Raw genomic sequence first — 15,437 nt, 5'->3', positions numbered from 1 at the left:
TGGCTGCAGGCTGGGATATTAACCACACCGAGCTGGCTGCAGGCTGGGATATTAGCCACACCTAGCTGGCTGCAGGCTGGGATATTAGCCACACCAAGCTGGCTGCAGGCTGGGATATTAGCCACACCTAGCTGGCTGCAGGCCAGCTCAGCCGTTTTCCTGAATTCACACAAGAATCGACCACTGACTTCCCTCCCACTACCATATGCACTCACAGGCCACAGTCAAGTGAACCATCTCACTTTTCTGGAGTATTTCTGGGGCATCTTCTATGGCACACTGAAGAGTGTGGTCATAACGACTGACTCTGTGGATGATCAGAGTCTTGCCATCCGGGGAAATCTTCATGCAGTTACTGCCTGAGGTTGGTACAAAATTCACATACCAACTGATGTTCAAGGAGTTGGTAAGAGCATCCAAACTAGGATCTTCAAGTTTTCTTGACAAGGGCTTTTCTTACTGAGTCATCTCTTCAACCTTGCCCCCCATCCCCAGTAGTTGTAAAGTCCAGGACCTTCATCTGAGGAGCTGGGACAGGTGGCTTTGGAACTAGTCATAATAATTAGATCCACTGTCTGCGTTTCACTCGATTTACCAAACTCCCTCCAAACACACAGAACACACATGGTAAAAATATTGACCCTTTCTGCAGATGGGAGAACCTGGGAAAATAGTTCCACATTGAGGAAAGATAAGGCTCAGGGCCACAGAGTATAGACTAAGAAACACAGTGTATAGACTCGGAAATAAGCGGAGGGCCTCGGGTCCTCAGGAAACTACATTCTCCCCTTGGTCCTAGGGCACCAGTGGGAGCTGTCTGCAGGGGACAGATCTCTAAGGCAGCCGTGTTACTGCCTCCAGGCCTGGAGTGATCAGCACTGTCATGGACGAGATTGCTATAATGAACTACAAAGTACTTGGCCCTATAGTTACGGCAGCAAAAATAAAACAACAGCAGTGATAGCTAAGTCTGTGGTCATACAGACAGCAGGAAATCACGTCCTCCGCAAGCCAGGAGAAGGGTGGGAAAGGGTCTTCCCGAGGTAAGTCTTCAGAGGAGAACACAGTCTTTACTAGGTTTGGGGGGGGCTCCACCAGGGAAAGGACCAGACTTCCGGCCCCCAGAAGTCACGTGATGACAAGCTAGTGCACGGCTTCTAGCACTTAGGAAGCAGGGGCAAGAGAATTGAAAGTTCTAGGCCAACTTGGGCAACATAGTGAGTCCCAGCTGGGGATATAGGTCAGTGGCACAGCCCCTGCCTAGAATCTCCAGTGAGTGGCTAGGGTGGAGCTCAGTGGAACAGTGCTTGCCCTGCATACAGAACACTCTGGGCTCCATCCTCAGTCCTACAAAGATAAATAAAATTGATTACTTCATTACTGTTTGTTTGTTTTGTGAGACAGGGTTTCTCTGGCTGTCCTGGAACTCCATCTCTTATAGAGATGTGCCTGTCTTTGCCTCCTAAGTGCTGGGATTAAAGGCGTGTGCCACCACTGCTCGGCTGGGCTTTTTGTTTGTTTGTTTGTTTTTCCTCTAAACATCAGTTCTCAACCTGTGAGTCATGGCCCCTTGGGGTGGTCATATATCAAGTATCCTACATGTCAGATATTTACATTATAATTCATAACTATAGCAAAGTTACAGTTACGAATTAGCAATGCAATGGTTGGGAGTCATCACACCATGAGGAACTGTATTAAACGGTCACAACATTAGGAAGGCTGAGAAACACTGCTCTAGTGGAAAATAAATACTCTCTTCGACGAGTGAACTGAGTTTTTGGATGTACAGAGTGGCCAATCTCTGCAGGAAGAACCAGAGAGCCACCTTCATGGCTGCCAGGCTCACTTTCATGCCCTCCAAGGAATCTCCCTATCAGAGCCCTTAGGACAAGCTTCCCTTTTTTTTGGTTGCCGGGCCAACTCACTTATGATCTCGAGCCAGCCAGTTGCTCTTTGGGTCCCGTTGCTGGTGTCCACTTCAATAGCCTGTGTCGTTTACCGTCGACATCCTCACCACCAGGATACCTGCACAGGTCACATTCTTACATCCACTGTACAAGGGTCCAGGGTATCGGGTATTGGGAGGTTTATCGCTGAAAATCATGTTTCCTGTACTGTTGTCCTTGCCCCGATACCAGCTGTACTCCAGGACATCTCCTGGGACATTTTCTAGGGTCAGGATGGTCCGGTATTTCTCCACTCCTAAGAGTGAGTCTGGGCTGATGAAGACCTAACCAGAAGCCTGGCAGATCCCACAGGTCAGCAAACTGGCTGAGGAAAACAAAGAAGAGAGAGTGTGGGGGTGGGGAGGGTAAGGGAGATGAGGAAAGTGGGGGGTGAGATGCAGGTAATCACTTTCACAATCTTATAACTGTCAGAATTTGAGTCTTCCATGTCTCCCACAGGCTCAGAATTTGAACGCTTGGTCTTCTGCTGGTGGCACTATTTGGGGAGGCTGTGGCCTTTTGGAGACAAGGTCTTAGTGGTGGAAGCGGGCCACTAAGCGTAGTAAGCCTGCAGAGCTCATACCCAGCCTCTGGCTCCTGCTCTGCTCTGTGTTCCTGGTATGTGCTGTGGTGTGAACAGCCTCCACCCCACCCTGCCGCTGCCACGCTGCCACGAGCTGAACTATTGTTTCACCATGCCCCACCCCCAACCCCACCCCCAATCCACTAGACTGAAACACAAATCCTTCCTCTCTAGTTCCTGTCCAAAGTAACTCATACTATAAATGAAGAAGTCCCAGGAGAGCTGGCTCTAGAGTTGGCTTAGTGGTTAAGAGAACTCACTGCTCTGGCAGATGACCTGGTTTTGGCTCCCAGCACCAGAGTGTGTGGCTTACAACTGTAACTCCAGCCCCGGGGTCTCTGGTGCCCTTTTCTGGTACATGAATACATGTGGTGAACACAGATATACTCAAGCACACACATACATACACATAGAATAAAATACATTGTTAAGAGTTTCCAGTTGAAGTCGGGCGTGGCCTTTAATCCCAGCACTGGGGGGAATCAGTCCTCAACTGGAAACTTTTTTTTTTGTTTGGATTTTCGAGACAGGGTTTCTCTGTATAGCCCTGGCTGTCCTGGAACTCACTCTGTAGACCAGGCTGGCCTCAAACTCAGAAATCCACCTGCCTCTGCCTCCCAAGTACTGAGATTAAAGGCGTGCGCCACCACTGCCCGGCTTGGTTTCTTTAAAAAACAAAATTACATGTTTTTGCTTTAATCCTGGGTGTGGAATGTGGAGCTGTTGCAGGATATTTGATCACACTGTGAACCCCAAGATTGTGTTATTTACTGAAAACACCTGTTTCTAGTTGTGGTGTGGCTCAGCCTTTAGCACCTACTTTTAATCCCTCTGCCTGGAACAGACACACCCTTAGTACACACCTTTAACAATGAAGGTTAAATTAGTTTGTAGAAGGAAGCACTCATGTTTGAAAGTGATGTCTAATTGAGTGGTAGAGAAAGTGATGAATCAGAAAAAAGATTTGACAGAATGAGTCAGAGATAGGATATGCCCAGCACTCACAAGAAGAGACAGGAAGGAGAGACTACTTAAGAGAGCTGGGGCAGAAGGAAGGAAGGAGGCAGTTTCTCTAGAGAGGTTGCAGAGAAAGAACAAGCTAGGCAGAGGTGAAACAGAATGAGCCAGAAAATGAGAGGGAACCAAAAGATTAGAACACATTGCCAAGGTTAGTGTGTGGCCAAGCAGGGCAACTCAGTCAGATACCGAGAGGTGTCAGTCTGAATCAGTCAGCTCGGAGAGGGGTTAGAGCCAGAGCAGCTGAGTTAAACCAGCCAACAGAGCTCAGAAGACAAGAAAAGGTGAGCTCATTCAGCTTCAGAGGTTGAAAGCCTTCTAGGCTTAGATAGATTGTCCAGAGGCTAGACGCTTCAAGGACTATATCTAGATTAGCAGACTGCGGCAGGAAGCCTTGGAGATGACAATTACCTCAGAAGAAGTTACGTGGGGCCACAGTGGTTAGATCGTCTACAGGGGTTGACTGAGTTGCCTTGTGCTCTAGCAGAGATATGGTTTTTCCAGCTGCGGATAGTTTCTGCAATTGTGTGACATTTGGAATTCTGGGGACTTTTTAGGGTGTATATAAATGCTAGGGCCCTGAGAATTGGGGGTTGTTGATAGGTTGTTGGTTGTTGTTGGTGGTGGTGGTCATTGGTGTTGACTGCAGTTTGTTAAGTAATTATGTGCAAAGAAGAAAGAGGAGGAGGAGGAGGAGGAGGAGGAGGAGGAGAGATAATTATAATTAGATATCCTGACAGGGAAAATAAAATTTGCCCCAAGGAACATGACACCGAGATAATCAGCAGGAAGTAGTCGAATGATAACATCCCCCTTTTATGTCAGAGACCAGACTGAGAAAGCCCAGGCATCTTACATCTCGGGCATCCTGCATCTCGGGCATCCTGCAGCCCAGGTGTTTTCACAGTATGCAGCTAAGAGCCACATAGTTCTTTGTCAAGAGCCCTTCCCCCTCTCCCTCTGCAAGGCCACTCCTGGGAACCAGCAAGACCTAAACAGACATCAAGGACTGAGAGAGTCTTCTCACATTCCAGAGTTGCCCAGAGCTGTCACCTTGAACTGTTAGGAGGATCCGGACTCTGAGAAAGGATTCTTAGGTAAGCCGCCCTATGTCCCAGGGCAGTGGCGCCAAGGACCCTAGATGAATCACTAAATGTATTAGACTTGCAAATAACTCTNCCCAATTATTTCTCTCACTGTATACCTTTGATCACTCCCTCAACCCCTCTCCAAATTGTATTTAACCTGAGCATCTCCCCTTAGTAAAAGAGACTATGACAAACATGCATGGTCTCCATCTCTTTCTTTATTCCCATTTCTCTCCAGGTTTGTGATCCCCCTCAAGGACCATGGAATAAAGTGTCCTGCGGGCCGGGACACTTTTAACCCCTGGCTTTATTCAGGGACCTCTTTCTTTTCCTCTCTAAACTTTTTTCCTTTTTTTCTCTCTTATCTAATGTTAGGGGGTTGAGAGGGTGGAAAAAGGGTGCAGAAGGGTGGAAGCAAGAAGAACCCACAAAGTAGCTAAAGACAGCTACACCAGTCAGGCGTGGTGGCACACGCCTTTANTCCCAGCACTTNGGAGGCAGAGGCAGGNGGATTTCTGAGTTCNAGGCCAGCCTGGTCTACAGAGTGAGTTCCAGGACAGCCAGGGCTATACAGAGAAACCCTGTCTCGAAAAACCAAAAAAAAAAGACAGCTACACCATGCTTTTAATACCAGCACTCAGGAGGCAGAAGCAGTTGGATCTCTGTGAGTTAGAGGCCAGCCTGGTCTACATAGTGAGTTCCAGGACATCCAGGGATACACAGAAAGATCCTATCTCAAAAATCTAGACCACAGCAGTCATTGAGGATACAGTTATGTCCTCCATCAGGGGTGGGATCTATAGCACGAGCAGGTGGGAGATGGGGATGGAAAAAGAGAGATCTCTAAGCTAGCTAAGGATATTCTCAAATGAGCAGTACCACAGAAGATAGGAGAATGTAGTATAACTGAGAAGACACCTCCTTCTATTATACTTCATCCACAGTCAGCTGCCTCCTCACTGATCGGAACCTCAAGGAAGAGAACTGCCATCCACATCAGAATCACAAAGCCAGAACTATTCCATCTTGTCTCTGAGAGGAGAAACCATGTATAATCTGCTCAGTATGCTTAAAGGAAACTGACAAGACATTACTATCAGCCTAATCTATGACAATTTCCTAGGGCAACATAAACAAATGCTTACTCATCCAATAGGGAACTGATGACAGGCCAAAGTAATGATACACCAAAGTCCAAGATGGTGAACCAATGAGTTTGTTGGGTGCTAATTACAGAAGCAATGTCTCAAAGATAACTACATGACTGTAAGCCCACTTCAGTATGGGTATTGGTTCATAAAAGCTAGAACTCTGTCACTTACTATATGATGTGTAGGTAACTCAACAGGTTAGACAATGTTTCTCCCAAGCAGCTTGGCTAGTCTGTCTCCTCAGCAGTGCTTACCATTTATATAAGCTTGGGGAGGAAGATGCATCATGTATCCGGTCAGTTTCAGGTTATTTCTTGAGACTTATCAATTTACTTCCGAGTCTTGATGAACTTTTCTTTAAAACTCCCCATCTTAAGGAGCTTTGCTCCAAGGCGAAATGTTTTAGTATAGAGCAAATCACTACACAGCATAGCCCCTCTAGCACACCCCTTCTCTGGCATTTGTCTGGCTCTCCTAACATGGTCAGAACCTCAAGAACATGAATGGAGTTTGCTGCATTTGCCTTCAGCCCCAGCTCAAAGTAAATGCTGGTTGAATGAATATCTGCCTTCAACATTTTACCCACAATCACTAATCTTTTATGCTCCTAAGTAGCCACTGAACTTTCATCCTTGCAGACACGACAACATTTAGGGTCTACTGCAGCGCCTCCCAAGCTTCTGACTGTTGGTACAAGTTGAAGCTTAACGACTCTTGACTGTGATGATGCCCTGGATGTTGTAGAACGTTAGGCAGTGTCCCTGACCTCTACCCAATAAATGGAAGGAGCTCAACTATATCCCCCACAAGGTTTAACAAATAAAATGTCCCCACACATTGTCAGATGTCCACAAGGGGGGAAATTATAACTAGCAGAGAAACAGAGTTTGAGATGCCTGGCAGGAAGGAGTCACTTAACCAACAGTCCTTCATCCCGGGCAATAACATTCCCGGAACATGGTTTCACCCACCTCCCAGGCCTGGGGAAACCTCAGAGATTCCTGAAGGGACACTCAAGACAGGCTGAACATCTTTGAAAACTATCAAGAGCTTGTGAATCGGGAAGAATGTTTGTTTCCGATCCCATTAGCCCAGGAAGTGTGAGGGGGAAGCAGGGCATGTTCTCTACTCCTTCCCCAAGAGGGCATCTAACATCTCTTTGGCCTCTGGCTCTGAGGTGTTCTTCTGTTCTCTGCAGATGATTTCTGCCCCCCTGTAGGCCTGAGGTTTTTGCTCTCTGTGAACAAGGACTCTGGCTCTCTCACAGCATCTCCAGCCCCAGTGTCCATTCCCTTTGCTGATCCCTCATAGGAGCCAGAACCCACACACTTCCCCCAATGCTGATGGCCCTGCACCAGGCAGGTGCGTGGCCTTGGAAATAGGGGTTACAATGTCTGAGTCAACCTGAGCCTCATCTCCTCACATGGGTCCATGGGACCAGTGATCACCCTACCATGCCTCTACTTTGCACTGTGTCTGTCTCTGGCAACTGATTCATACAAGGGTTAATACAGATATGACTTCAGTGGCCACAATCATACTGACCCAGCACAAATTCCACCTTTGTTCTGTGGATATTTGAATTTTACAAGAGATAATGGTCTTTCAGGAAGAAAAAAGAAACCAAGTGAAATTACTGTAGCAATCCCCATGTGCATGTAGCAGATATGTCCCAAGCTCTAGGAGGTTACAGGATCTGCACTGTGGGAGTGGTATGGGACACTGTCTTGAAATTAGCTAAGGGTGGAACAGCAGGGATTTACTATACCTGGTTCTACACTTGATTCTGAATGTCTCTTTCTTACTAGCCCTCATGCATATTCCACATCCACATTCCAGAAACCCTGGAGTCTGGCTGTGCCAGTAACCTAATATGCTCTATGTCCTGCGTCTGTGAGCAGGGGATCCCTGTTATCTACTGACTGTTAGCTCTCCCCACAACTCCAAGATTACAACCAATCTCACCTTTCAAAAAACATTCCATGGAGTCAGTATAACCATGGAGGAAATAATGCCGATAAATGTGTCCCTTTGGTTTCTAGGCCACAGTTGGGGATGCTTGGTGTCTGTGTGAGGCCAGGCTGGCTGGGGAAAATGCCATCACATTCCTGAGGACTTGGAGCTAGCTGTCTGAGAGGCATGGAGTTCCCCCATAGCAGAAATGTCTTCAGTGGCTGTCCCAGGAAGGGGTCGGGGGCAGGTGTCAAGGTTCTGCTTCCCAGACCCTGCCTCTTGCTCCTGTGTGAGCATAGAGTCCCCAAAACATGGAGGAGGTGAGGGTCAGGTACCCAGTGCTGGGTCTCAAGGTCCTATGCTAGGGGGCACAACAGAGGAGTTGAGCCCTGCTCTCATCAAATTAGTGAGACCAAAGACTGTACGAAGAGGCACACTGAGGACAGCTCATGTAGGAGACTCCTACTAATGGAAACCACTAAGGTTCCTTAGTACTCAGTGGTGGGGGAAGAATATGCAGAACACATTCAAGTGGTGTGGGATTTCCATGCTGGATACTTGAGCTGTGAGAACATGGTCTAGTCTTAGAACTGAATGCTGGGCTTGACACACCCTTGTCTATAGGTATGCTCCAGTACTACAAGTCAAGGCTGATCCAAACATAAGACCCGCTCTACAGGTTACAACAGAGGCTTAGAAATGCTGAGTCACTCCCTGAAGCAGGACAGCTCGTGTCTGGTATTACTGGAAGGCTTGGAGCGGGGCTAGGCTACACAAGAAAAGGCTCAACATTTTTATAAGACAGCTACTTCCTTCACAGAGGTAGCATGGCATTGAGTGGCTTTGGACCAGCCTCCCCTCCTTGGCATCTGTGAAAAGGTAAACAGAAAAGGCTTCATGTGAAGGACTAGACTGGTCAGCTGTGGTGCTAGGCATAAATGTGAGAGCTGCAATGGGGAGGACCTTGTGTCCTAAGAATGAAACGTCACAGGGCCTCCAATCTGGGGACACTCCTTTAGCAAAACTATCATCCATCCAGACTTCATCTCTTTGTTTCACACCTCTTTTTTTTTTTTTTTTTTTTTTTTTTTTTGGTTTTTCGAGACAGGGTTTCTCTGTATAGCTCTGACTGTCCTGGAACTCACTTTGTAGACCAGGTTGGCCTTGAACTCAGAAATCCGCCTGCCTCTGCCCCCCAAGTGCTGTGATTAAAGGCATGCGCCACCACTGCCCAGCTGTTTCACACCTCTTAACACAAGATGTGCCAATGGTGAGAGAAGAGCTGTGCTTGTTGGTCCAGGTTTCTTGTTCAGAAATTCCAAATAGGGTATCTACTCCAGCTTTAGCCAAGATCAACCTGGTGGACATCAGCCCAAATGTCCCGATGTCTTAGCCAACATTTTAGTAAACTTGGGTGAATGGGCCCTAGTACTGCCCCTGGTATGAGTTGCTTGCTGTCTACTGCAATATGATCTGTTGTTGAAGGCCTTACTAAAATAAAAAAACAACAAAATCAGTAGATAAGGTCTCTCACTGATATAAAACCACACTCAGTCAGGATTCATCACTTCAGCATCTCCCAGTCAAAGTAGTGAAAAGGCTTATCTTCCATGTAAATTTTCTGGTGTGTGCTAAGTGTTGACTTCTGGTTGAAGGCCTTCCCACAATCAGTACACACAAAAGCTTTCTCTTATGTGTGAATCCAGTGACTCAGCTATAGCCACAGTATTTCAAGGCATCTCTCCTATATGAAATCTCGGATGGAAGACCTTCCCAAATTGAAAATCCAGTATCTACATGTAATGAATTTGGTGGTGCCCCTTTAGCTGGGATCCACTCTAAATGACACACCACAGTTGCTGTGATAGTAACGATTCTCCTCAGACTTGTTGTGCGTTATGGAACAGTTCCCCACAGTGAGGCTTCTTCTCCAATGTGTTTGCTGGCGATACGACCATGCTGATTCCTAGAGGAGGAGCCTTCCTCATTTGTGACAGACATTCTCTCCCTAGTGTGTTAAGTGATGTCTTTACAAAGATAGCTTGCTACTGAGGGCCTTCCCACACTTAGGACACACACATGGCTCCTCACCTGCGTGAACTTGCTGGTGATCTTGGAGTTGGCTCTCAGGAGTCAAGGCTTTCCCACAGTCACTGCATTTATAAGACTGCTCACCAGTATGAATTCTCTGATGCATTCTGAGTACTGACTTCTGACTAAAGGCTTTCCCATACTCATTACATATGTTTTTTTCTCCAGTATGAATCTTCTGGTGTCATTGAGAGAGAATTTCCAGCAGAAGGTCTTCCCATAACAGACCATATGTAAACTCTCCTGTGTGAATGTGATGACGCGCCTTCAGGCAGGATGTCTTACTGAATGGTTTTCCACAGTCCTGACAGCCATAAGGCTGTCATCTCCCCAATATGAGTTTGATGATGGGATGTCAGCTCTCATTCTGGAAAGAGGAATTCCCACATTTGTGACAAACAAAATGTCTATCCTTAGTGTGAGCCATCTTATGTATATGGAAACCTAACCTGGCACTAAAGGCCTTGCCTCATTCTGTGCACACACAGGGCTTCTCTTCTCTGTGAATTCCTTCATGGACTTGGAGTTGGGCCTTAGCAGAGAAGGTTTCCTCACAGTCACTACACATGTAGGGTTCCCTCTGCTCTCTGTGAATTTGCCGGTGCTTGCTGAGGACTGACTTCTGGGAGAAGGCCTTTCTACATTCAGAACAGACACAAAAGATCTCTCATCGGTATGAATTTGGTTACGTATCTTCAGATAGGTTCTATTACCAAAGGACTGTGACTGAATAATCTCCCACAGGAAGGACATGCATGAAGCCGCCTCTCTCTTAGGTGAGTGCCTTGATGGGATACCAACTCAGATTTCTTGAGGAAGGCTATCCCGCACTTGTGACAGACCAAGGGTCTCTCCCTAGCATGTGCTATCTGGTGTTCATGAAAAACTGACCTGCCACTGAAGACTTCACATTCAGGACATTCAAGTGGTTTCTCCTGAGTCTGACTTCCACGTTGCTTAAGTGGTAGCTTGTGGCTAAGTTTTACAAACTGATAACGTTTGGATGCTAAATCCTTCCGAGCAACGTTACATTTAGCACTACAAGCACATCGTGAGGGGTGGGTCAGATGTAACAGTGTCATTAAACTGCTGTGTGACGCTGCTGCTCCGATTCTGACCATTTGCTTCTAGATTAGGGTTAAAACCTTTTACAAATGAACATCTGGAAGTCCTTCTTATGTAGAAATACAACTGTACATCACCGCGATGGTTATCCCAGAATCATTACATTCACGGAGGCTGTCTGTGTTCAGTATTTCTTTTATTGAGGAAGATATCAGGACTCAAGGGTGAGATCTGGTTTGTAGAGAGAGTATCTTGTGTGTTGTATGGATGAATCACCTGTCAATTAAAAAGCCTGTGGCCTATGGCTTAGGCAGGAAATAGAGGTGGGACATACAGGAGAAAGGATTCTGGGAGAGAGCCAGGAGGAAGATTCACTGGGAAGATGTAACAAGGACACATGGTACCTGAGCACAGGTACCACATGGCAGAATGTAGGCTAGAATCAATGGGATATTTAAAGTTATTATCTAGTCAGAGAAAAGCCTAGCTTTATGGCCAAAGTTTTGTAAATATATTTTGAGTATGAGTCTTATTTCTGGGAGCATGGAGCTGGGAGGAAGACCCAAGGACTAACTTCTACATATCTTTGTAGGGTCAATATCCTGCCACAGTTCTTGTAAAACAGAACACCGTGAACCACTTCTTGTGACTCCAGGTGCTGTAGCACTTTCTCAGAAACTTCCTGTGTTGAGATGTCAAGTCTAGAATGCCCTTCTAGGAAGAGAAAGAAATGAAGTAATAGAAATGAAGTAACAGGCACAATAACTGGACGTGAAGGATGGCGACGGAATCACATCGAGTTGATTGCGACTGAAGAGACATCTGAGTCAGGTACCAAGGATGCTGATGTTGGTAACGATGAGTCGAACATCCCGCAGCTCATGTGGTATGTCAGACACTCATCTTTACAGCACTCAGCAAGTGTCAGGCACCTAAGCCATGGACATAATAACTACGGCAACTGCACCCATGCTCACTGTTCTGGAAAGTAACAAACTGAAGAACAGACTGCTTCAGGGAGTGGCCAAAACTATCTCGCTCCTCTACAAGGAAGATCAGGTTTGGAGAAAGGCAACCCCGTCGACTTTATGTAGAGTACTCAGAATCTGGGGTGTGGGAGAGAAAGCAAGGTAGGAAAAAGACAAGGCTTTCACGGGGTGCTCTTGGAACAGCAGCACGGGGGTAATAGGGGATCAGAGCAGAGGATCCACCTGCTGTAGAGAAATGCATGTTAGTGTCCCTCTGCCCACTTCATGTGCTATGGTTCTTGTTGCTTTTTTTCCTTTTTGTTTTTTTGTCCTGTGGTGTTGGGGGATTGAACCCACAGCTACTCTCATGCTAGAGCCCCTCTATCCTTGAGCTAGAACCCAGACCCTTAAATTTTCTTTATTTGGTCGTACTTTCAGATAACATCTCATGCAGCCTAGGTTAGTTTTAAATTAGCTGTGTAGCTGAGGAAAAACTTGAACTTCTAATCCTCCTGCCTCAACTCCAAAGTGTTGTGATTCCAGAAGTCTGCCACCACGCCCAGCTACACTTTTCACTCTTAACAGGAACTTTACACATATATTGGCTTCGCATACGCTCTTGCTCTTACATTATATATCTCCAGGCATGTGCTTAGGGCATTCCTAACTTTTCATGTTGCAGAGATCATATACATAATGTACAAAGATTTTAGTTGACTACTGAAAATGTCTAATATAACCTACCAGGACCATGCTGGAAAACTTGTCTATCATGCTCCAATATTCCTAACTCAGGTGGACATGGAATTATCCAATGTGCTCTAAAAAGTTCACCATATCCTCTACCCACACTAGATTTGCTTTATCTCCCCCTTTGTCCCAGTTCAACACTGCTTCATGGAGCAGGGCCCCTAACTGAGTGTCAAAACATAACTTCCAGTGTCACCTGACATCTAGGGTAAGACCACTGTGTCTAACTTTTAAAGGCAATCACTCTCCAGGCCTTCACGTTGGCTTGTATTTTGAACAGCCTTTCATTAAACAGAACAACGGTACCAAGGCTAATGCTCTTCCCACCTCATGCCACCATTAGTTGTGCTAGAATGCCTTCCTTTGAGTTTCCACAAACAAATATGGAAACGCAGGTGAAAAAATATCATCCCCTGCCTATCTTTGGAAATTCTCTCTCCCATCCATCCATCCATCCATCCACCCGTCCAAAAATAGTGTCCTTATTCTGTCTCAGGAAGTAAGGGTAAGGATGATGGGGTGGCTCAGCAGGTAAAGGTACTGGCTGCCAAGCCTGAGTTGGATTTTCAGGACCCAAAGGGTGGAAGGAGAGAACCAACTTCTGTACATTATCTTCTGAATTCCACACATGAACCTTTGGCACTCTTGCATATGCGTGTGCACACACACACACACACCACTAAATATGGTAACATATACAGTGCCAGGAGCACAAGGACCAGGAGTCATTACAATAAAATTATGATGTTCAGTGTGACTGAATCATTTGAAGCAATTCCCACAGGAATAAACAGCTAAAGGAACATCATGCCTTGGCACAGACATCTGTGAGTGGAGTCCAGGTGCCACCACTCCTCCTGGATGAAGTTCACAGTCACATCATCAAATGACACTAATCTCTGTAACATGAATGATGGGTGTATCATTGAGGACTGGGACATGACACGCAGGGCTGGGCTGGTAGTGACTATTCATCAGGCTATCCATCAGACTATTCACTAGGCTTCTTATAAACACTCACTTCATGTTCCAGTCTAGGGATAAAGAAAGATTACTTAGGCTGGAGAGATGGCTCAGCAGTTAAAAACACTGTGTTCTACTGAAGGTCCTGAGTTCAAATCCCAGCAACCACATGGTGGCTCACAACCATCCCTAATGAGATCTGATGCCCTCTTCTGGTGCATCTGAAGATAGCTACAGTTTACTTACATATAATAATAAATAAGTCTTTAACAACAACAACAACAAAAGATTACTTAAAGATTACTTAAAGCGGGGGGGGGGGGGACTNTTAACTGTATTGATGAAGCCATCCTGGGGTCTTCATGAAGGAGGATTGAATTGATAAGACCTGAATTAGCAATTTGGTTTTTATCACAGCAGAGAGATGACCAGACATGGTGCTCGCCTGCTAGAAAGCAAAAGTGCACCCACGCCACCCATACTGTCAAGTGCTCTTGCTAATTAATTCAACTGAACTCTGACCAAGCCTCTGACCAAAGCTCTCCAGTGCAAGTGTAACGAACACCTTTAAGTCAACGGTTTTAACCTACCCAATGCTGCACCCCTTTAATGCAGTTCCTCATGTTCTGGGGACCCCCCCCCCAGCATCAAATTATTTCATTGCACTTCATAACTGTAACTTTGCTCCTGTTATAAATCACACTGTGAATATCTGATATGCAGGGCATCTGGTATGTGACCCCACGTTGAGAACCACTGCTCTTAAGTCCTCTCATAATCTCTGCTAGTCATATTCAAAAGAAACAGATGGCCGGGCAATTTAATACTATAGTTTACTTAGCATTCCCAAAGTATTACTTCAAGATACTAAGCTTTCAGTGCCGGAGAGATGGCTCAGCGGTTAAGAGAACTTACTATCCCAGACGACTTGGGTTTGATTCCCAGCACTCACATGGCAGCTCACAACCATCTGTACTCTAGCTCCAGGGGAACAGGTACCTTCTTCTCTCTTCCACAGGTACCAGGCACACATGCAGTGCACAGACATGCCTGCAGGCAAAATATCCATACATAAAATAAAATAAAATAAAAACACATGCTAAGCTTTCAAAAATAACCAAGAAGCTTGTAGTAGTGGTGGTCCAGTCCTCTTGGGAAGCAAAGGCAGGAGGACTGGTGTAAGCTTGGGCCATCTTGGTCAACATAGCCCAACGGTATTAAAACAAAACTAAAGGCCAATGAGTAGACGTGGGAGAGGAAAATCAGAGGACTGATGACTTGGCAATCTGAACACACGTATGAAAGACATTTTTGGATAGCTGTTACTTCTATGAACAAAAATATTCAATGGGGGAGTGAGGATGGAAAGAGGAGGCTCTTCAGTAATGCATCTCCCTGCCAGCTTCACAGGGAACGCTGGGGTCTTTTCTCATTCATGAGCCTTCCACCACGCTGAGACAGGGCTTTCCTGTGAAACAGGTGTCCAAGTTACTAATGCCCCTTAAGTAAACAATAAACCCACTGGTTTACCAAGCTGTGCTCAATGGGAAAAAATTCCCTTGGTCTGTAGTTGTCTTCATTTGAGGTATAGTTTTTACCTATTAACAAACATTGTATTCCTTGTAAACACACTTTAGTCATTGTTTAATATCTTTACATGCAATTGCTTCTAGAAAAAATATATATATACTCTGGATCCTTAGATCTTCTCAAATGCTCTTTGGGTCCCCAGACTTCCCTGAGGAACATTCACACTGCAGACCCTGAGTCTTTATTTTATGGACCTAGCGCCCTTAAAGATCCAAATGGCAAAACAGAAACTGAAGAAGGCACATGTCTCAATTCTTTTCATGAAGACA

General features: G+C 45.8%; 1 protein-coding gene across 1 annotated transcript in view; it reads right to left on the bottom strand.

Annotated features, from left to right (window-relative positions):
• The window catches only part of Ceacam18 (carcinoembryonic antigen related cell adhesion molecule 18), a 14,215-nt gene extending 4,277 nt beyond the window's left edge, over nt 1-9,938 (bottom strand). The window contains 4 exon segments of the mRNA XM_021215827.1: nt 216-428; nt 1,929-1,987; nt 1,989-2,274; nt 9,833-9,938. Of these exon segments, the coding sequence (XP_021071486.1) occupies nt 216-428; nt 1,929-1,987; nt 1,989-2,274; nt 9,833-9,938 (664 nt within the window).
• Between the last annotated feature and the right edge of the window lie 5,499 nt (nt 9,939-15,437).

This window comes from Mus pahari, chromosome 1 (genome assembly GCF_900095145.1).
Source record: "Mus pahari chromosome 1, PAHARI_EIJ_v1.1, whole genome shotgun sequence".
NCBI classification, from domain to species: Eukaryota; Metazoa; Chordata; class Mammalia; order Rodentia; family Muridae; genus Mus; species Mus pahari.
Note: the sequence above shows the minus strand (reverse complement) of the source record. Positions and strands in the feature narration are given on the sequence as shown.